Consider the following 24,055-nt stretch of genomic DNA (forward strand, 5'->3'; position numbering starts at 1 on the left):
CAAAAGATGTACATAAAGTACCAGAACTGAATAATGTGTAAACCGTATATATGTAGATTTCTAATTGCCTCTATACACAATTATATCAATTCAAACAATGTGTAATTCACCTTCAACTGTCTTTTGATGCAATTTTCATTCTTTTTCATTCTTTCTCTTTCCATTCTCTTTCCCCTCTCTCTCTCTCTCTCTCTCTTTCTCTCTCTCTCTCTCTCTCTCTCTCTCTCTCTCTCTCTCTCTCTCTCTCTCTTCTCTCTCTCTCTCTCTCTCTCTCTCTCTCTCTCTCTCTCTCTCTCTCTCTCTCTCTCTCTCTCTCTCTCTCTCTCTCTCTCTCTATCTCTATCATCTTACTTGTTGTAAGGCACCAGTCCTAATGTGAGACGAAGTTGGAATGTGAATATGAGCACAACACTGAAGGACAGCCGTTAAGTACACAAATGTTAAAACGCAAGCTCAGACCATCAATACAAAGCAAGATGGGGAGATTGGTGGGATGGAGGAAAAGGATTCACAGTTAAAGTTGTACACTTGTAAAGAACAGGTAGGACATGGAGAGGGCAGGCTTGAGATGAAGGGATAAAAATAAGCCATCCAAGAAAATGAAAGTTGTCTCCCAGTTTTTTTCCATATTAAATAGACACTTCATATTCTCGTGTATCCTGGGAAACAAACAAAACAAAACAGTTTATTTAGAATGTTGAAATATGTTAATGAACAATTTCTGATTTGCTGTGTACTAAAGGAATAGTTAAAGGTTTCCCATGTAAATAACCAATAGCTTTAGGTTTATGTAAGTTTAAGTTAACAAAGGGTAACAACATTTTAGCTAGATCAATCTACATCTATGACTTTATGTTATTATTTAATACATTCTATCAATTGACAGAAGTCAGAACGTATCTTTTGGATAAGTATACCAGGGCTGCGTTTCCCGAAAGCATATCAAGCGTAAATCGATCGTAGAATCCACCATACAACGAATCTTAGTTTTACGGGCCGTTCCCAAAGATATTGTAGCTAAAGTGTCTCTTGAAAATTTGTAGCTCTTGAAAGCGCATAGATTAGCCTACTCCTTACGAGCATGTTTGGGAAACGCACGTAAGAAATATCGCTGGTTTCGTTTTTTGCTCAATCGTTGCTACGATCCATAGTTATCGGGAAACTCGGCCAAATATAGTAAATGTTTTTGACATTGTTACTCTTACCCCTGCCTCATATAGAGGGTTGTTGAAATCAGACTCCACTGTAATTGGACTGTATGAGTGTGTGTGTGAGAGAGACTTCCAGAACAGAGGCTTCCACTGTAGTCTACATACACTGAGAAGAAGAGGGAATGAGAGACATAGATCAAAATAAAGAAAAATTACAGAATTACAGCCTCACCATGACTCACTACTCAACTGATTTAATTCAGTTAAAATAATATTTCTTCTTGGGTGTAAACTAGGGAAATTAGGGAGTCAGGTGGTCGAGCGGTAGGGAAACTGGGCTAGTAATCAGAAGGTTGCTAGTTCGATTCCCAGCCGTGCAAAATGACATTGTGTCCTTGGGCAAGGCACTTCACCCTACTTGCCTCGGGGGAATGTCCCTGTACTTAAGTGTAAGTCGCTCTGGATAAGAGCGTCTGCTAAATGACCAAATGTAATGTAAAGAGTAGAAAAGTGTACTTACTTTGTGTAATACATATAAATTCCTCCAATCAGCAGAATGACTAGGACAATAGGCAGGACAATGGCCAAGGCTATGTTCTCACTTAAGATTTGGTGGGACGGCTCAAATGACTGAGAAACTGGAAAAGTCAAAATAGAAGAAAACTTAAAGATAAGACACTTTCTATGAATTGGGATGTCATCACTCTGTAACTGTATAGAGGGATATTTATTGAACACATTTTACAAGAGTACTACCTTCCAATTTATGATCATCCAGTAGCTCCTCATATGCCACTGAAGCAGAGATGAATATTATATTTTCATTGAGTTTATTATTTTAAATTAAACATTTCCTTTACAGGCTGCTCAATAAAACCTTGTGTTTTCCTAAATTGTTACATGGGACACTGTCCGGTTTAACGTATGGTAATTTACTGTGACTAAACAGATCCAGGATAGTTTTTACCTTTGCAGAAGGGTGGTGGGCTATTCCATTGAGAAGGGTGGCCTGGAACACAGTTGATGATGACCTCCCCAATTAGTTCATAGCCCTCATAGCAGAAGAACCGTAGAGTTTCTCCAGCCTGGTAGCTATGCTTGTACAAAGTCTGGTAACCATTGTCAGGGACGCCCGGGTTTGGACATGGGTCATACTTCACTGTTTAAGATTGAAAGAGAGAATGGTGAGGGGAGTTAGGGATGACTCCTTTCATTGTTTGAGGACCAATAAGATACTGGGTACAAAAACACAGACGCGTTAGTATTTTGACTCACGGACACATTTTGGACTGCGGTCGCTCCATTTGGGAGTACCAGTGTCTCTCCCATGGCAAGTAATCTGCCCAGGACCCTCTAGTTGATAACCTTGGTTACAGGAGAAGCGCACCACAGTTCCTACTGCAAAACCAGCTTCCGGCCGTACAGAACGGGCTCCATTTACAACCTCCCCCGGATCCGGACACTGCTGAACTGAAATTAATAAATGTGTGCAGACATCTCAGCTTAATATTAACTATGGATTTGCTTTGTACAATCATAAAAAACAATCAAAGCATAACGTTGTTAGATGAGTCAATTAGACTGCATACAAAATATGGGTGGAATAACCAACTGATTCATAAAATATTAGGATTTTGTCAAATAAACACATAGGGTGGCTGCATGGTATGAGATTAGCGCCTAGCAAGAGAGATAACAACAGAAGCATTTCCAAACATTCTGATGGTTAGGTACACGAGATAGGGCTACACGAGATAGGGCTTGGATGTTATTACAGTGGGTGTGAAACTAGTTTGGAAAAGTGTTAGCATTAGGACAAATTGTCTGTCCAATCAAAAAGTGTACTTGTCCAAGAAATGTACATTATGGAAACATCAGCCTTTCCAGACTTGACAGTTTAATCCTTTGTGGCTGAAAGCTACATGCACCTGGGAATGAATAGGCTTTTTAAACACAGATGATTGTTTAAAATGATAAGTCTTAGGGTGTATAATGTTCTTATCCAGCATAACAGGACAAACGGATATTTCTAATAAATGTTGACAGTTGTCTAAGTAATAAGGATGGATAGGAAATGACTAAATAGTGAATTTTAATTAATTCACCATGAAGGAAATACTTAAAATGTTTGAAATGTAGGATCATAACGACCTAAAAATCTTAAAGGTCCCATGGCATGCTGTATTTGGATGCTTTTATATAGGCCTTAGCGGTCCCCTAATACTGTATCTGAAGTCTATTTCCCGAAATTCAGCCTTGGTGCAGAATTACAGCCACTACGAGCAGTCCTACAAGGAGCTTTTCTCAGGACGTGCCATTTTTGTGTCTGTAGCTTTAAATGCTATAAGGATGAGAGAGGCGGGGCTAACTACCATGATTTGGTTGTTTGCAAACCAATATTGCACTAGCACGGTCATAGCTTGTTTTCTCATTGGCGGGCCAAATTCTCTGGGCGGGCAAAACAGAGAAAGGGGAGGTAACCCTATTGCGACATAAGAGGAATAATTTGAAATTGGAGCGTTTGAGCTTTCATTTTCTCAAAGGCGGAGAAGAATACCCAAGGTTTGGTTTACACCTATCAACATTTCTAGCCACTGGGGGACCAAATGCAGGCTAGGGGAACTCATTAATGTTAAATAACCTCCAGAAGTGAAATGTTCATGTCATGGGACCTTTAATGTCTGGACAGCTAAATTCATGTTTTAAACATGTTTATGGATGGAAAGGGATTTGTAGTGACATGAATGCAAATAGTATAACCAATTATGAAGACAAAACACCAGTAATTCTACATATTCAAGAACACCTCTTCACACTGCTTCTTTGTCACTCCCACAACCTGCTTTGGGAATTCTGTGACAAACTTATGTACAACTCAAAAAGTTAAACTGAAGTGGCATTATAACTATCAAAGACCAAGTTTGTTTTCTGTTTACATGTCAATGACTTGAATTGCATATTTAAGATAGCAGTCTTTGTGTCTTGTCCTTATCAGACTTTCTGGGTGCTGTCTAACAAATACAGTTTTCAGTTACGAGTTTTGTACCATCCCTTCCACGAGTGATCTTGGCTATGATGGGGTTTGTTCGTTTTGTTTTTAATGCACTCCAGCGTCGTACGCGGAGACCCTCTGCCTCATCTTTCCCAATATAGATTAACAGAATACTTTAGCATATGTCTTCGTTGGTCTTTCTTATAGTTTTATAAAACTGGCTGAAAAAAACTTTTCAAAAGATACAGGGACTTGGCTGAAAACAAATACTTTTTTATGAAAGAAACTTGGAAACTGGAAAAGGAAACCGTTCTTGTTACATTTTCTTCAAACAATTAGTATTCTTTTTACGACCAGTTCCTCAAATGTTATTTTTGGTTTAATGCCATTAATTCATAGTTTTCTATAAAACCTGAATAATAATACAGAATGATTAAACAGTTGCAGTGCAAACTAAAGTCAACCCTAAGCAATACCTCCATCTCACCTTTAACACAGGTGGGTGGACTGTTGCTCCAGGAAAGGTCCCATTGGCAAGTGATGATGTCAGAGCCACTGATATCATACCCAGGCTGACACTGATATGTCAACACACTGCCCCTAACAGGAGACGTGTGGGAGGAGCTAATCCATCCAAATTCAATTTGAGGGAGAATAGGACAGGTGTCGTTGGGCTCAACTTCTGAAAATTAATGAAAATATGGATTGCAATTGTTGAAAGGCATTTTAACTTTTTTAAAGGACAATGTCACAATTGAGGTGTTCCGATGATCTGTTCATAACTTCAGTGCAGGATTACATGATTACAATAAATGACAAGAATAACATTTTACATAGTGCATTTTGCATGTTCAATACACGGTAATACATTTTAAGATAATTGTCACTATTTCACCCCTGTGTCATTCATCTATTTGGGATGTTCATATGGTATTTTATATGACTCTCTGTATCTTGTATCTCGTATGTTTTATACTTTGTATTTTCTATATTTAATTGCACTCTTAGTGCTCTTCTGTACCCTGCTGCTGTTGAAAACTGCAATTTCCGCACTGCGGGACAAATAAAGCATTATCTTATCTTATTTAGGTTTATGAGAATTGTCAGAGAATTGTCATATGTGCCTGTTCATTGCTAGTTCTACATGAACGAGAAGGTAATAAGAAGTGACGTCTTTGTCACTCTATAGGATTAAAATATACAAGTTCCAAAAACAAACTGTAGAATGTATAAAATTGTTGCTTATCATTTTAATTATTGTATTTTAAAACTGTTAAAGTATATTTTATAACTTTTAAATTTGTGCACCTATGCCAAATTTATAAAAAAATGTACAATTATGCTAGCGCTAACTGTAAATTAGGCTACCTGAGTCAGTTATAAGTTTTATGGTTTAGTTGGGTGTGCTCAAGCCTTCAGCAAGCACAACCATTGTTCTCTCTCATATATATTTATTATTATTATTTCCCACCCCTAAGGATCCATCAATATTTGGACTACATAGACAACGCCGGTGACAAAAGGTTTGTTTTGGTAGCAATTGTGTTGCTTCTATTGGGATTTACGTGACATTGCACGGTTTAGGCTTGACTTATGTTTTCTGGCAAAAAGTGCTGCGTGCACCAAGATTAATAAAAATCTGGTTTATTTTATTGTCAATAAAAAATGTAATTTAATGGGTTTAATCTGGCGTCCCAGCTGCCAGATTGTTCCTATTTTGTTACAATGTTTTTTTTTTACAGTGTATGGATATATAACAATTTTATTCAGGTAAAAATAAAAACGTATCTAAATACATACCACGGTAGTGAATAAGGAATCCTTGACTTAAAATAAATGTGGAATCGTCAGGGTCACTCTGGAACTGAATAGTGACTTCTGAGCCTCCTGAGACAACCTGAAAACGCTCTTTGGACCCCAGGTACTGACCAATCACATGGGACATGAGGTCATGTCCATCAAAAACGGTGAGGACATCCTTGTGACGAATATTTAAGCTTCAAGAAGCAGAAAGAAAACCAGAATCAGGATTTATATTAAGTATCCCTTACCTTTGCTATTGCAGAAATAGTCGACAGTCACAATAGCTGCAGTAAGAGGTGACGATAACAAAATCATTTATTCTCTAGAAATGTGATTACTCATTATGAAAACAAACCACCAATAACTGTAACATCAGTGAATTTGTATTGATTCCTCAGTCTTTACCTGTGAATAATTGAATATAATCCAATAGCATTGTTCCTCCCTTGCCAGTGCATTTTTAAACAAGTAGCATCATATATAGTTATACAATAAGTAGAATATCTTGCAGGAATTAACAATCACTTAAACCAAGCTAGACTAAACTCACATCTGCACATCCAGTTCAATGCGCTTCTCCTCACTTCCATGGATCTGCCACACACAGTCGTGCCCCTTAGAATAACTCTGAGGCCAGTCGGGAGAAAGGACGGTGCCTGTGGGGTCAGTCAGCTCCCCCCCACATAGAGCTTAGACACGAACGAAAGATAGAGACACAGGATATGACCATTTGGGGGAAATGGGAGATAATAGGGAGATGTAGATGGAAATGGAGCAATTAAAGAAAAGAGAAAGAAGGAGGCAAGAATAGAAACAGGGTAATACAGTATGAAACAGAACAGAGAAAAAGGAGATAGTTTTAAGAGTGAAAATATTCAGTCATTCAGCAACAGTGTATTGCAGGGTGAATGATAGAAACCAGTGTTTCTCAACTGGTCTAACCTCACGGCCCACGTAATCTTAATTATTTCAATTACTGTGGATTATATTTCAGGTTTAACTCTTACCTCTACACACAGGCTCACTCTCATTCCAGTGGGGGTCACTGGGGTCAACACACTCAATGATCCCAGAGCCCTGTTCCATGACAAATCCCGAAGAACAGGAGAAGGTTACAGTTGTACCCAGCTGAAAGGTGATGTCACTGCTACTGAAATTTCCATGAGGCAAGTAGGGCTCATAACAGTGTTCACCGTCAAAAGCTGATGGAGAAGAGACACATATTTTAGTGCATTCTAGCTCAAACTAATCTGTTTATAGATGAAGCAGATTGACTTGATGCTGTTGTTGATGGATGTTTTAGAAAGAGTGGGAAGTGACTTATGGAGGTATAAGGGAACCATCATGAGTTCTTTATGCTCACCTTCATAGCGCAGAGCCAGAAGCAGTGGTATGGCAGAGGAGTCAGCTGTGAGCTCCAGGTAGAGCATAGAGCCCTCACTCACAATCCCTCGCTCTGGAACATCATCCAGGTCTGAATCAAAGAGCAGAGGAGCTGTAGAGCTGTTGCCGCTGCGCACAATCAGCCTTACGGAAGGAGGGAGGGGGGAGGGGTAAAAACAAGAAGCTTTTATCCACAGGGAGAGGAGAATATACTATGGTTAATATTGCATAATGTATATGAATACAATAAATAATATATAAGTAATTTATATTGCATATGTAGGGGTTTATTGGAGTTGAGAGACAAGGTAATTTCCCTACAGTTAAGAACATTTTTGACAAGCACAAATCTGAGTTAGGGGCTGGTTTAGGCCCTCATGTTCCACTAAAGGAAATGTGAAATTACAAACATACACCATTCAGCCATAATATTATTACCACTTTCCAATACTGTGTCGATTGTGTAGCTGTCACAGGACTAATGATACGGGCAAAATGGACAGACATTTTTATTGTGCTGTTGCAATTTATTCCGAAGTCGTGAGATTAGGTTCAGCGCCGAGCAGTCATTAGACCCCAGTGAAGAGAAATAAAATTGTATCTTCGCACTCAATCAAATTCCAGGGCCCTGAGTTCCTGTCTTTTTCTAGATACGTGTGTTTATCACCCACTTTCCTCACCCCCCGGCCTGTGATGCTGCGCCGGTCACAGTCCCCAGCCCTGTGGCTACCTCTGCTTAAACTGTCATTTACCAACTGACCCAAGTTGAACACTGGATTTTGGATATTCAACACCCATTGACACTTCCCTGATGTATGACTATGTTCTGCACCTCTCTTTCACCAACCATCTCTGGAGGAGGGGATTCCTCACTCAATTGCTCCTCCCAAGGTTTCTTCAATTTTTTCTCCTCTACTGAGTTTTTCCTCGTCTTCCTTGAGGTTTAGGGTGGGTGACGGGCAGGTCAATGGGCGTATGTAAAGCCCTCTGACATTGCTTGTAAAAAGGACTAAAACATTTTTTTATTTGAGCAATAAAGCCAAAGGGGGAGCGGTGTCATATTCATCTGTGTAATGTTATTCATTGTTTCTTTGTTGCACCTTTAAATGTACAGTGCCCTCCAAAAGTATTGGAACAGTGAGGCCAATTCCTTTATTTTTGCTGTAGACTGAAAACATTTGGGCTTGACATCAAACGATGAATGTGAAACCAGAGATCAACGTTTCAGCTTTTATTTCCAGGTATTTACATCAGGATCTGATGCACAAATTAGAAAATATCACCTTTTTGTTCGAACCCACCCATTTGTCACGTGAGCAAAAGTATTGGAACATGTGACTGACAGGTGTGTTTTGTTGCCCAGGTGTGTCCTATTACATACATTATTCAATCAATAAATACCACTGAATGTCTACACTCAGGTTCAGATTGGGTAAGATAGGTTTTGTCTATGCAGACTGTATTCAGAGGTGAAAACAACATGAAAACCAGAGCGCTGTCTTTGGGTGAAAAACAAGCAATTGTGAGTCTTAGAGAAGATGGAAAATCAATCAGAGCCATTGCAGAAACATTGGCCATAGCCAGTACAACCATTTGGAATGTCCTGAAGAAGAAGAAAACTACTGGTGTACTAAGTAACAGACGTCGAACAGGTAGACCAAGGAAAACATCAGCAGTTGATGACAGAAACATTGTGAGAGCTGTAAAGAAAGACCCTAAAACAACTGTTAGTGAGATCAGCAACAACCTCCAGATGGCAGGAGTGAAGGTATCACTATCTACTGTTCGCAGAAGACTTCATGAACAAAAGTACAAGGGCTACACCAGAAGATGCAAACCACTCATTAGCAAGAAGAATAGGAAGGCCAGGCTGGAATTTGCCAAAAAGTACAGAGATGAACCTCAAAAATTCTGGGACAAAGTTTTATGGACTGATGAGACAAAGATTAACTTTTACCAAAGTGATGGAAAGGCTAAAGTTTGGAGAAAGAAAGGAACTGCTCATGATCCCAAACACACAAGCTCATCTGTGAAACACGGTGGAGGTAATGTCATGGCTTGGGCTTGCATGGCTTCTTCTGGGACGGGCTCATTAATCTTCATTGAGGATGTAACACATGATGGCAGCAGCAAAATGAACTCGGAAGTCTACAGAAACATTTTGTCTGCCAATTTAAGGAAAGATGCAACCAAACTGATTGGCAGAGCCTTCATCATGCAGCAAGATAACGACCCAAAACACACTGCCAAAACAACAAAGGAGTTCATCAGGGGCAAGAAATGGAAGGTATTAGACTGGCCAAGTCAATCTCCAGACTTAAACCCTATAGAGCATGCATTTTACCTGCTTAAGAGGAGACTGAAGGGAGGAACCCCACAAAACAAACAACAACTGAAAGAGGCTGCAGTGAAAGCCTGGGAAAGCATCAAAAAGGAAGAATGCAAAAGTTTGGTGACGTCAATGGGTCACAGACTTGCTGCAGTTATTGAAAGCAAAGGATTTGCAACTAAATATTAAGTCTTATTCACTTAAATATGTTTTAAGTATATCTGTTCCAATACTTTTGATCACATGACAAATGGGTGGATTCAAACAAAATGTGATATTTTCTTAGTTGTGCATCAGATCCTGATGTAAATACCTGGAAATAAAAGCTGAAACGTTGATCTCTGGTCTCACGTTCATTATTTGATGTCAAGCCCAAATGTTTTCAGTCTACAGCAAAAATATATGGAAGCAAATCGTGACCAAAATTCAAATGAAAATGCATTTCCAGAAATGCATTTTCATTTTAAGAATGTGGCTGCATTATTTGACTCATAAATCAAATTAGTATTCAATCATCCTATTTGCATTTTCATTTTCTTCTTTAAGACTGCTCATTCTTTCCCTTAATTAAAATGAAAACGAAAAAGACATTTGAAATTTAATTTTCAAAATATGCCCCAGCAAATAGATACCAAAATTCAATTTGAAATGTAAAATTTGAAAATGAAAATGCATTTCCAGAAATGCATTTTCATTTTAAGAACGTGGCTGCAAAATCGTGACCACAATTCAAATTCAAATGCATTTCCAGAAATGCATTTTCATTTTAAGAACGTGGCTGCAAAATCGTGACCACAATTCAAATTCAAATGCATTTCCAGAAATGCATTTTCATTTTCAAGAACGTGGCTGCAAAATCGTGACCACAATTCAAATTCAAATGCATTTTCAGAAATGCATTTTCATTTTTAGAACGTGGCTGCAAAATCGTGACCACAATTCAAATTCAAATGTATTTCCAGAAATGCATTTTCATTTTAAGAATGTGGCTGCATTATTTGACTCATAAATCAAATTAGTACTGATTAGTACTGAGCGGACATTGCATTTTCATTTTCATGTTCTGCCCGCAAAGAACTGCCCATAATTCGAAAACGAAAATGCATTCTGAGCGGCGCAGTAGAGTGACGTCAGTAGCCGCTCTTCTTCAGCTCCCTGCTGACCGTGCTACCCATCTTGTTCGGTAGGGGGCGGTGTGCACATACGCATTGCATTACATGACAAATGTGCCGGGAAATTGATTGAATTGCCGGGTCTTTAGAGGACGCATCACAGATCATGGCGCTCCCTCAAATTGTGCAGACACTGATAGAATTAGCTGAGCTGGTAGAAACTAATAATATATCTGAGTCTGATGCCCGTGACCGAGTAGAACAAGTCACAGAGAGCTTGGCTGCATACTCTGCCGTCACAGACGTACACATTAATGAGGTTGCCATAGTAAACCTCTCTTCAGTCCTGGAACAGCTGGATGCTGTGGAGCCTCAAATGGGACGGGGACGACCAACCATCCACATCCCGTTCGAGTCCATCGAAAACTATTTATTAAATGGTCTACTTTTTCCTGTGAAAGCAAGCTGTTTCACCTTTGGCCTGGTTCAGACAAAATCTGAATTTCCGCAATCTGAATTTGAATTTCCGCAATCTGAATTTCAAGAATCTGAATTCCTGCAATCTGAATTTTAGAATGTTTTATTTTTGGATCAAAATAATTCAGTTGTATTAAATTTGGCATACAAATAATTCAGATATTATATATTCAACAGCAATATATTTCAGTTTTATGAAATTCGAGACACAAATATTTCTGATCTTTCATATTCAAATTCAGATACTTTTGTCAGCTTTCTAGCTCCGTAAATCCGTTGCTTTGCATCCTCCGACGGATGGTCTGGTGGCCGACAACAGCTCCGCTATGTCCTTTATTTTTAAACCATTTAATAAATAGTTTTCGATGGACTCGAACGGGATGTGGATGGTTGGTCGTCCCCGTCCCATTTGAGGCTCCACAGCATCCAGCCGTTCCAGGACTGAAGAGAGGTTTACTATGGCAACCTCATTAATGTGTACGTCTGTGACGGCAGAGTATGCAGCCAAGCTCTCTGTGACTTGTTCTACTCGGTCACGGGCATCAGACTCAGATATATTATTAGTTTCTACCAGCTCAGCTAATTCTATCAGTGTCTGCACAATTTGAGGGAGCGCCATGATCTGTGATGCGTCCTCTAAAGACCCGGCAATTCAATCAATTTCCCGGCACATTTGTCATGTAATGCAATGCGTATGTGCACACCGCCCCCTACCGAACAAGATGGGTAGCTCGGTCAGCAGGGAGCTGAAGAAGAGCGGCTACTGACGTCACTCTACTGCGCCGCTCAGAATGCATTTTCGTTTTCGAATTATGGGCAGTTCTTTGCGGGCAGAACATGAAAATGAAAATGCAATGTCCGCTCAGTACTAATCAGTACTAATTTGATTTATGAGTCAAATAATGCAGCCACATTCTTAAAATGAAAATGCATTTCTGGAAATACATTTGAATTTGAATTGTGGTCACGATTTTGCAGCCACGTTCTTAAAATGAAAATGCATTTCTGGAAATGCATTTGAATTTGAATTGTGGTCACGATTTTGCAGCCACGTTCTTGAAAATGAAAATGCAATTCTGGTAATGCATTTGAATTTGAATTGTGGTCACGATTTTGCAGCCACGTTCTTAAAATGAAAATGCATTTCTGGAAATGCATTTTCATTTTCAAATTTTACATTTCAAATTGAATTTTGGTATCTATTTGCTGGGGCATATTTTGAAAATTAAATTTCAAATGTCTTTTTCGTTTTCATTTTAATTAAGGGAAAGAATGAGCAGTCTTAAAGAAGAAAATGAAAATGCAAATAGGATGATTGAATACTAATTTGATTTATGAGTCAAATAATGCAGCCACATTCTTAAAATGAAAATGCATTTCTGGAAATGCATTTTCATTTGAATTTTGGTCACGATTTGCTTCCATAAAAATAAAGGAATTCGCCTCACTGTTCCAATACTTTTGGAGGGCACTGTATGTATTAAACAGTCAAAGTACTCTGAGTGTTGCCGTGGTTTGTACAAGTATTCGTCATTGCATCAAATTTGACAAACAATGTAGCTAGGCTAATAAATTCGGTAATTGGCACATTTTGCTATTAAAATTAAATGCTAGCTGGCTACTGCCCTCCCCTCAAATTCAACTATGGCCTTTCCGATAGGAAAAAGTTTATTGGGAAAAATATGTAACTTAGCTATGGAAAATCTGACAGATTTATATCTCACGAAGGAAGTTTCTCTAGCATTGGTTAGCACATTCCTTCATCTCTTTAAAGACAGGACTGCCATTTGACAGTGTCATTGTGGCAGCAGTAAAGAGCACTAGAAAGATACCACCGCTAGTATTAAATTACTTTATGATAATATCATACTATAACAATACAAGTAATATTGAAGCTTACTTATCGTCATCTTCATCCAGCGCAACCCTTTCAAAGTGGAGATGAAGTCTATGTCCCTCCCGGGCCTCTAGTAACCAGTGGCAGCTCAGATTATTTCCGTTACTGTGGTTATTTGCAGATGGGTGAGGTGGCGAGAAAATTCGTCCCATGGTTGCATTTCGAATCCACCCTCCACATGAAACAGCTAGAAAAGAGGAGGAAGAAGGAGGAGAAAGAAGTTACATCTAGCCACAAGAATTATCAGATTTTGGACACATCTGTGAAATACATGTTTTTCTTTCAATTCTTTCTTACTGCTATCTGTAAATGTCTGCTTGATTAAGTACTGTGACATTCCTAAATACTTCTACCTAGTACGCACACCAGCCACTGGGTCACTGCATACATTTGATCTCTATGGGCATTCATTGTGAGTGCCGGCAGGTACAAGCTGGTTACAGTTTGTGATGTTTGAAGTTGCTAAATCCATTTGTTTCCAAATTCATTATGCAGTAAGACAATAAATTATTTTGATTTCATAGGAAAAATTACTCAGGATTCCTTTAAAAACATGTTGGGACTGGATTGAAAAAGAAGCCACCATAATATAACTTATAATTAACAATAAAGATTTTTAAAGGAGCACTACTGACCCACACACTGTGGTTCAGGAAAACTCCAATGCGGACGTGTCGTGTTGAGGCAGGTGGCTACCTCGTGACCCCTGACCTGAAACCCTGGATCACAATGGAAGTGGGCCTGACCTCCCGGATGAATGTCTGTTACTGTTACACCCCCTCCCCCAGGAGAGAGAGGGAACGTGCATGAAAGGAGGAAGGCTGGAATATGTGGAGAGTCAGAAATGTATTGACAGAAGATGGAAAGAGACAGGAACAAAAATGTATTTATTGTTTGACACATATCATAACCCCTCGTACATAGCATTTTTGCTTAATAATTGTGATTTGGGATGATTACCTTGATACTGGAGGCTGAAAATGCCATGATTGGTCTGCCGCAGACTACGGTAGTGAATCTGCACCTTATTGGTTGAGCTGCGAATTACTTGACCTTCATTGATCAACGTTTCATTGGCTAAAACCTCAGGTCCCAATTCTCCATATCCAAAAATGGTCAGTGACTCCTTCTTTGAAAGGCTGACCTTCTTCACCTGTGTAATGGAGATCAAAATGTATCATATTTTAGCTTCCATTTTAATGTTCTTTTTTTCCAATCTTCATTTAATGATTTATTTCATCTGTAAACAGACACTAAGTCTTTGAAGGATTACACAAAATAAGTGAGGCTGCTAAATAGTTAACAACATACTGTTATGACAATGGCCTTCTCATACCTGCAACTCCACTCCATACCCTGGAAATACAGTGATGCTGTAGATGCACTCTAGGGGGGAAAATGGGAATGGTGACATGGATTCTGGAGACTCCACAATTCCTTCCATGCCCGAGAGACTGGCATTGCACTGCACTAAAGAGGGGAAAAAGTAAGTAACCATGTGTCTCTCCATGAAAGGATACAATAATAGCAGAGTGCAGACTGTCGGCTTTAATTATAAGGTATTTTACAGTTTGACAATATAGATAAAATATCCATGATCTGCACCATAATCTCATTGTCGCTCAATCAAGATGACAAAATGTGAGGCATGTCCAATGACTGTCTGTGCTAGTTAGCAACTGCTAAGTGTGTGTAATGTTTTGCTGCTTTGGTGAAAGGTTTTGTGGTTAGTGTATAGAGTTTCGAGTTTTTTGGAAAACCTATAGTAAAACAAATGTTTTAAACAATTTGCAGGGCAGGCAAGTGGGGAGAGGCTTGTGGAGTGATGATGGCAATGTTGGCATCAATTCAATGCACTTTGTTCTTCATGCTAATCTGTGACATTATGTCACAGACATAGCTGACAGTAGCTAGCTACTTTAGCCAATGCTAAAGTAGGTTTGTTGTTGGTTTGTTGTAACTGTAAAATACTCGCTGTGAAATATGTTATTGTTGCTTGCTTTTTCCACAGGTACACTCTTGCACTTTTGAGGTTCTTGCTGTATAATTGTAATTTGTCTAACAACATGCTCTTATTGTTCTTCCCTTTGGGACTTATTTGGTTTCACAATGTATGCTTCATGTTTGGCTACCCGCAATGTTTGGGGCTGTCTCGTTGTTATGATCAGTGACTTATGCACTTTTGTGAAACTCTCTCTTAGAAGTCGCCTTGGATAAAAGCGTCTGCCAAATGCATAACTGTAAATGTAAACGCAACAGGTTGTTTTTTGTAGCAGCCCGAAGGAATTGTAAAGCTAACAGCAAAAATGTATATAGATATGAAGGAGGGTGTGTTGCTCCTGCAAACGAGGCAATTAATGGCAATGTGAGCAAGTGGGTCACAGAGAGGCATGGATGCAGGGTTAGGGTTAGAAAGTGGGATGGGGATGAACATCTTGTGGATTATTTATTGAGATTCAAATGATTTTGTTGAGATAAATAAGATCCAAAGACAACCAGCCTTTACTTTTCACTTGCTCTGGGGGACTGGATGGAACAACAGACCCGCACAGGAGGTAAATTAATCTATAAAGTGAGTGGTACCCTCCCACAGGCAGAATAACTCATATCACACTTCATGTTTGCTTTGATTTTAATAATTCCCTTTTTAAATCAGTGTTGTGTAAAATGTGCACTGTTACATACTGAGTGCTGCCCTAGCCCTAACCTTCACCCTGTTATATACTGGCTGCTGCCCTAACCCTAACACCCTTGGTTGGACTGACAGGTTTCTACTGACACATTACGCACACACAAAGTTTATTCCCATCCAGATTCCACAGTGATTAAATATGTATATCTCTCTCATTCACCTGGCCCATTTTATACCCATAACGCCATGGCTACACCAGACGCAGAAACGGAATGTACACACTGACAATTTCCACGCGGGAAATTGAGAAATAGACTGGCTTATATTTTTATAATTTTCTGCGAGGTTTGCGTGGCCCTTTTTACATAGTCTGGTAACACATTTATGAAATGCAATGAAAATTATTATATATTTTGCTGTAAATAATGAAGGAAGTAATAAATCTGATTATTTTAACGTTGCTTTTCTAACTGAAGATACGACAGTGATAGTAAGTAGATAGATTCAAGATTCAAGTGTTAAATAGTAGTCTAAGTAAGATAGTTGACAGTGTTTATAAAATAAATAAACAAATACAGCAAAACTGATTCATCTTCAATGCGTCCAGTGTAGCGGGTTAAATAAAAGATCCGCTCCGTGAATGGTCTATTTCCGCACAGCAGAATTTCTGCGGTTGTTGTAGCCGTAGCGTAACACCTAACATTTACCTGGTATGTGCACAGTAGTTATGGTTGTTGTGGTGATCAAAGTGGTAGTAGTCTCTTCCTCTGTAAGTGGCAGGCTGCTCCTGGCTCCTGACAGGCTGGTCGACCCCAAAGCTGTTGTGAGCACCCCTGGTGACATCACTGTGGATGCAAGCTCAGTCTGCCCAATGGCAGGTACTGCTTGAGTGGGGTTGGTGGTTGTGTCTGCCAAAAAGTGAGAAGTATGCATTCACACTCACAAGTCATGCTAGCAAAGCCTGGTTGATAGTCTTACAGTCACAGATTCAACCTATAACAAAACAATAAGGTTTGGAGCCTTCAGATGGAACCATATTTGTAGGTTTAGCTCACAGGGTACAGGCTGGTACCATGAGGCCCTAATCCAGGCTACTGCGTTAGGGCCTCAATTCTGCATGTCTTCTCTCTCTTCCCTAAATTCCGTGTCTATGTTCAATTATGCTGAAAATATATCTTTAAAAAAAATACATACTTTTCACTTGACAGACTGTCAATGTAATTTTAAAGGTACATTTCAAGGTACAACTCCTAAAGTACATACCCTAATGCCCGAGTAATTCCTGTTAAGCTGTTACCTGTGTCCATAAGGGCATGTCCTAGGTACTCCTTCCTCAGTAGAGCTGCATGTATCAAGTCACCCAGAGCATGAGGACTAGGGGAGGGTGTGGGAGGAGCCTCAGGCTCCACAGTCCCCAAGCTCACACCTAGACATAAAGACAGAAATACATTATTATCAAACATAAAACATACTTACATCTATGCACTCACACACACAGTCCAGTTGTTATTACCTGATATTAGATTAATTACTGTTGACAGTGTCACGGCAAACAGTGTGGACATCATGGCAAAGTCTGAGGAGAAGAAGAGGTAATAAAGCAACACATTTGCTTTCCTGAAAAACACAGAATTTTAAGAGGATTTATAGAATTTCTAGGTGGATAATATTATAGAAAATGCCATCTGTGAAGGAAACTGAAATGTAATTCTGACCATGGTGTGTTCATAGTATGTGTAATTTTAAGTGGGACGCAGCATTTATTTTACAGTGCAGGATTTAACATCCTTTTCAATAAACATTTATTTTACTTACATCAAAAAATATTATTTCACAATCTCAGTTACATTAAGCAGACACTCTTATCCAGAGCGACTTACAGTAAGTACATTCCCCCGAGGCAAGTTGGATGAAGTGCCTTGCCCAAGGACACAACGTAATTTGACTCAGGTGGGAATCGAACTGGCGACCTTCAAATTACTAGCCCGATTCCCTAACCGCTCAACCACCTGACTCCTCACAGTTAAGGATGATGAAAAGGATGGAGCTGTAGGGCTCAGCTGTCCTTAAAAAAATCATACTCACAATTTCAAACATCTAAAACAACATTCATTCAGCAGAAGTGGATAGTTGACTGCTTCAGTTGTGGTAAGATCTTACTGTTAAAGGGTCGATTGACTGGGTTTTGAGGGTATTTCACACTGTTCCTTAAGGTCTCAGAATAGGGTATGTAACATTGGTTGGGCTGAAAATGGCCCGGGTGCTGTTCTATGCCCCCTGATACATCCAGTGAAATTTTCCCGGGAAAAAACACTAGGTTTTCTCCTTTTATGGTATGCTCATGAATTTATAGATGAGCTGCGCGCTGATTGGTTGGTTTACAATGAGTGAAGCTGCAGAGCAAAGACGCAACATGGCTAACAGCACTCACTGAAACAACGAAGGTGGAGACTTGAAATAAAAACGTTCAAATAAATCTATTGTGTCTACACAACACTGTTTTCAACAGATTGACTAGATATCATTTCTAATGATTAGGTTAGTTGTTTCCACTTCTGTTGTTGAAGCAAACAGGATCGCCCGAGGTGGGTAACGTTAGCACAACAGCTTAGCAAACAAACTATCGTGATACAACTCAGCTTCAGTTAGCTCTAGCTATCTTGCTGAAAAATAGATCTGGACAAACATGCATCTAGAATTGTAGATTTACATGACAAAACTGGTTATTTATTTGAATGAAACACAGTCAGGAACATGAAATAACGTTAGCCCCATTGCCAATAAACTAGGCTGAATCATCACACATTCTACCTATGCTCTTGCATTAGCAAGCTAAACTAGTTTACATGCCTACAGTCTAGGTGTTTTAACCATCTAGCTGTTCTTGCATTCCTTGCAAATCAGCGTTATAAAAAATTATATGAGCTAGAGTCTAGCTAACATCGACTAGACGGGCATGTCTGATGTTTGTCTATACCTTAGCGTAGAAGATCCTTGTGCAGTTCGACCCTTGACACATTTGCGCGGACCATTTCACAACCAAGGACGGTTTTGAAAACCTGGGACAATGTAAAGCAGGATTTGCTATGAAGCTGTTGTTGAAAAGAGGTGCGTTCCAACCTTATGTTCAAGTTCAAGTCTTTTATTTGTCAGGTACACAGAAAAACACAAGGTTAGACTGGGCACTGAAATTCTTAAGACAAGACAACGCAAGCACCTGGCATAACATAACATATAAGTACACGGAACAAATGTACATCTATGCTGAGCTTAAATAAGTGAAACTTCCTAAATATACAGATAGCAATAAATAAACGACTATACTAACCCTAACACTAAAACTTCCTAAATTACAGATAACAATAAATAGTGCGCTATACTAACCCTAATGCACAAAAAAACTGTTTCAACCCTATAACCTATTCTAACTCAAGTGGAGAGCAGTGCGATAGTGCAAATTTGCAGATCAGTGACTGTCAATGACCAAACAGGAGCCTGGTGGTGAGGTACAGTGAGGTACAGTAGTGCAATGTTACTGAAAGAGCAACCAGTAGCTGAAAGTGACAGTGTATAAGTGACTAGTGTGCAGTAATCACACTAGTTGTTCATCACAACCGCAAGCTGTAGTATGATTTTGTCGGTAACAGTTATTAGCAATGCTAATGTATCCTGTATACATACGGTTGGAACAGCACCTCTTTTCAGCAACACCGATTTAGCAAATCCTTCTTTAAATTGTCCAAAGTTTTAATTCAAAATTCTCTTTGGTGAAATAGTTCGAGCAAATGAATAAATGAGTGTCGAACTTCACAGGGATCTTCTCATAGAAAAACATCAGCCATGCCCGTCGAGTGTCTTGTTCTTTGGGAAGATGGTGAAAAGCGTCAGGATTCCCGGTACAGCCTGGAACACTGCATTTACGGCGCTCCATTTTCAGTATCTTGAAAACATATTAACTTTCTTATTTGTAATTCCTGTGGAAGAACAGAGCAGTGCGCAGCTAGCTAAAAAAGTGACAGCGATCTACGTGACCTCCGTTTATGTTCCTGGACCAGAAAACCAGAGGGCTGGTAAATGTAAATTTTGGGGCGTGACAAAGTTGATGCTGCAACTTGTGACGTCACAAGTTGCAGTGTTTCAAAAGCTAGCGTTTGCAAGTTCCAGTTTCAAAATAGTAGTGAGATGTGAAATTTTGATAGGAAAGAGGTTTCAATGGACCTTGAGGTTCACTGTATGTCTATTTTACACTCTGACAAGGTAAAATCGGTTTTGCAATCAATCGCCCCTTTAATAATATCCCCTTTATTACATGACTGCTACCGTACCCTTAATGATGGGGGGATCAGATGGCTGAGCGGTTAGGGAGTCGGGCTGGTAATCAGAAGGTTGCTGGTTCAATTCTCGGCCATGCCAAATGACGTTGTGCAAGGGTTAGAAGTTTACATACGCAGACGCTCTTATCCAGAGCAACTATTCATCTACGTGAACCTTCAAGAAAAGGCTAAAGACGCACTTGTTCCGGGAGTACAATGGTGGATCAGATGTTAGTTTATTTCCCCCAGGAACACAATTACACTTATTGAGGGACTTGTTGCACTTGTTGGTTAGTTGTAACTGATTTAACTACTCGTACTCGCTGTAAATATTATTATTGGGTGTGCTCAAGCCTTTGGCGAGCACAACCATTATTCTCTTACATATATCTTATTATTATTTTCCGACCATTTTCCGACCCCTAAGCATCCCTCAATATTTGAACTACATACACAACGTATGTGTCAAAATGTTCGTCTTGGTCCCGATTGCATTGCTTCTATTGAGATTTACGTTCCGTTGCACGGTTGTGTCAAAGAGTATAGAAGCACAAGAGCACACTGATGCTTTTTTGGTAACAGTTACTAGGGGACCCTTCGGCAGCGCACCACCATTGTGGAGTGAAAATTCCAACTGGAGTTATTAGGGCCCGTTCTTCGTACGTCGCTCACTCAGTTAGCTGGATTTGATTGTTGACTATTTGTCATTATCTTGGATTGTTCGGTTCTTCGAAGCTCATCCATTTTATATAAACAAGATTAGATTGAGGCTTCACAAGCAGAGGTGATACAGGAAGTCTGTCACAGACATTTCTTGTCCGTTTTTTGAATCTACCAGATTGTTCCTGTTTTCTTACACTGTTTTTTTTTTTACAGTGCAATCAATCAGATCAAATTTTTCACATCTTTAAATGTGCCTGCTGGCAGTAGGCTTAATGGATATCATCGAATGAGATGTTGCTAGCAAAAATAATTATCTCAACTCTTTCAGAATAAGTAGATAAAAACAAGGCCAAAGAGTACACTGTAAAAAAAACTGTAAAAAAAACAGGAACAATCTGGCAGCGGGGACGCCAGATTACACCCATTAAATTACGGTAAAAAACATAATTAACATCAATTAACCGTAAAATAATTCTAATTTTCCAATAGCAAATGTAAGAGATATATTTGTAATATCACATTACAAGCTGTTCTTTGCCGGTAAATATGACTTTTATTAATATAACTTCTCTGTAAAAAAACAGCATTTTCAATAAATAAAAATAATGAATAAAGCCTAATTAAATTTGTGATTTAGAATGTTAATTCAAAGCAACTTGTGTGCACAACACACAGCATTCAGATGCTGTAATCAGTATCCAAATACTACAGACATTACCGGCGCTTCAGATTATACCTGTAGCGCTGGCTAGCTGTACGAATAGGAAAAGATTATATCTCATCGCACGTTAATTCTAAAAACAGGTTAGATCGGCATCTAACTGGACAACATTCACACTCAGGGTGAACACTTAATGTATCCAAACTACAGACCATCACATTACACATATCTAAACAGAATGAACACAACAACAAAACTCCAAAACAATGCTTATTTAACTAAGTTTAAACCTTTAACTCTGTAGCTTTTCATCTTGCTGCGGGGTATTCTGGGTAACAGGACCTTTGCCGCTACACACCTATCTAATCAACTTTCCTTCGTCCTACTCTGGCGTGTTACATGTATTCATTTAGTAGACGCTTTTATCAAAAGCGACTTCCAAGGGAGCTTTACTATAAGTGCATTGGTCAATGATCATAAACAACGAAATAGCCCCAATAAAGGCTTTTGCAGGCTTTAGTAGTCTTTGATATTGACTGGTGCATGATGGGATTGCAAGACATCAACTACACAAGCTCAGTTCACAATTCAAGGTTCCTATGTGTAACCAAATATTATGTTATTAAGTTATTTGTCCGTGGAATGAAAGTAAATATCTGCAAAATAACTGTTAAAATAGCTAGTTTTGATAGAGTGAAGTTATGTGTTTTAACAGAACATTTGTGAAAATCTTATTCATATTTGTAAAAAAACTGACATTTTAGTGTATTTTTAAGCAACAACATTTGGCTGTAATTCTTATGTAAAATTATGAATTTACAGTTTGCCATTGTCTTTCTATCTGTATTTCCTGTTATTCAGAAATACAGAAAAAAACACGTATAATTAACAGAAAAAGTGTGCTAATTTCTTTTGTTTTTACACTGTACAATTTCTCCAGAAATGTTACCCTCTCTAGTTGTTGCTTGCTTTCCTCCAGGTACACTTAGCACTTTCAAGGATCATGTTGTTTAATTGTAATTTGTTTAACTACATGCTCTTCTGCTTCTACCTATTGGCACTTATTTGCCTTTCACAGTGTATGATTCATGTTTTGGCTACCTGCATTTGGGGCTAGCTCGTTGTTTATGATCATTGACCTATGCACTTTTTGTAAAGCACTTTCTTGTAAATTGCTTTGGATTAAAATGTCTGCTAAATGAACACATGTATATGTACATATTTATACCATATTACTGTTTAGTTATGTAATCAACTAAATATTCCACACTGTCCAAAGGTTATTGAGTGGAAGTGACAAATCAAATAATATTGTGTGTTGGTTGATACGGATGAGTCAGACTGCAGGGTGCTGGGGTGTAGTTATGGCTACATACTTGAGCACATTCATATTTGGGCATTTGGTTTAGAATATGTGCGGAATTGTAAAAATAAATAAATAAAACATTTGTGTAGAAGAAAATTTGATCAATCCAATTCAGGTTGTAAGGTTGCAAAATGTTCTCGCTACAGTAGGCCTATAGACAATAACTTTGTTCCAATGCTTTTCATAAGTTATAGACCTACGTATGCCAATAACTTACAATGTTAAGAGTTGTAGGTCTATGTTTGATTTAAATGTGGACTGAAAGGAAAATAGAACACCAACCCTAACCAAGCTCACTCCATTGCTGAAAAACTCAATTTCACTCAACAATTTTTTATAATGGCATGACAATCCCTTGATCTTGTATCGTACCATCTTAGCCGAGGAAAGTACTCGAAATGCTTAAGACTTAACTACAGTTCATAGAATAACATGGGACTCTACCTAAACAGAATCATTGTTGAATCATTCAAATTACTTTGCAAGGCCTTCCGAGGCCTACAATAGACCTAGATACATTGTGTGATGCTACACCGACCTACAAATTATGGCAATCATGGAGCTCGTTCGGACATACCTTTTGGGTTACCTGTCAAAAACATGAAAAATGCAGCTTGTCTAAATGTATGACGCAACAGCAACATAGTCTACAGCCCCACATGGGTCCTGCGTTCCCCTCCGTACCTTGACAATATCAATCAAATCAACACGCTACGCTTGTCATTTCCCTCGGAAATATTTTCATGTCGATGGCCATCGACTAAACATTTGGCCAGCGTAATTTGAAAGCTATACACTCCCGTCTGTTATAACATTTATTGCAGAACAAAAATAACGTTTCATAATAGAGAATAGTGGAATTTGGTTTAGCCAACGGATCTTCACGTTAATATTCACGCATATAAAGAATGCCTCTTTTGATTCCAAAACATATTTAGAGCCAACGTTTTCTCGGTCGTAAATATGACGGTAGGCTGCTTCAAAAATACCAGTAGGCTACTGATGCTGCTAGCGAAAATTATGACAGTTCTTCTCATCCCGGCCCTATTGTGTAGAATTGTCTCGGCAAACGCGAGCAATGTGTTTTAAAGATGCACAGTCCCACTGAAATTAATACATATCCAACCAGTATTGTAAAAAGGTATCCTACCCCACTGTCTTCTTCCTCCGATATACTTCTCGTTTGCCTCTCTGATTATTCGCTAGGCCACCAAGGTGGTAGAACGCATAGAGCTTGCAGGTTTTATCTTTTAGGTTTGACGCGTTGGCTATCGAT

At 38.9% G+C, this 24,055-nt stretch overlaps 1 protein-coding gene across 1 annotated transcript; it reads right to left on the reverse strand.

The window, feature by feature from the left end:
• Positions 1 to 314: 314 nt before the first annotated feature.
• sez6l2 (seizure related 6 homolog (mouse)-like 2) lies at positions 315 to 24,055 on the reverse strand. The gene is made up of 19 exons (XM_047038640.1): positions 23,930 to 24,055; positions 17,290 to 17,352; positions 17,074 to 17,202; positions 16,484 to 16,684; positions 14,481 to 14,614; positions 14,105 to 14,297; positions 13,780 to 13,965; positions 13,148 to 13,331; positions 7,310 to 7,473; positions 6,954 to 7,148; positions 6,497 to 6,635; positions 5,944 to 6,140; positions 4,631 to 4,825; positions 2,427 to 2,621; positions 2,119 to 2,310; positions 1,908 to 1,946; positions 1,672 to 1,789; positions 1,206 to 1,317; positions 315 to 659 (listed from the first exon to the last, which is right to left on the reverse strand). Exons 2-19 carry the CDS (start codon positions 17,342 to 17,344, stop codon positions 630 to 632), a joined length of 2,658 nt encoding a protein of 885 aa, XP_046894596.1. The 5' UTR covers positions 17,345 to 17,352; positions 23,930 to 24,055; the 3' UTR covers positions 315 to 629.

This window comes from Hypomesus transpacificus, chromosome 17, assembly GCF_021917145.1.
Source record: "Hypomesus transpacificus isolate Combined female chromosome 17, fHypTra1, whole genome shotgun sequence".
Taxonomy (NCBI): Eukaryota; Metazoa; Chordata; class Actinopteri; order Osmeriformes; family Osmeridae; genus Hypomesus; species Hypomesus transpacificus.

Bases quoted from the DNA above. Each gene is read 5' to 3' on its own strand.
- sez6l2 (XM_047038640.1), bottom strand. From the start codon at position 17,344: ATGATGTCCACACTGTTTGCCGTGACACTGTCAACAGTAATTAATCTA. The intron at 7,474-13,147 runs GTAAGCTTCAAT...TCCTTCCGTAAG, and splicing joins CTGGATGAAGATGACGATAA to GCTGATTGTGCGCAGCGGCA. The intron at 4,826-5,943 runs GTATGTATTTAG...ATTAATTTTCAG, and splicing joins ATTCCTTATTCACTACCGTG to AAGTTGAGCCCAACGACACC.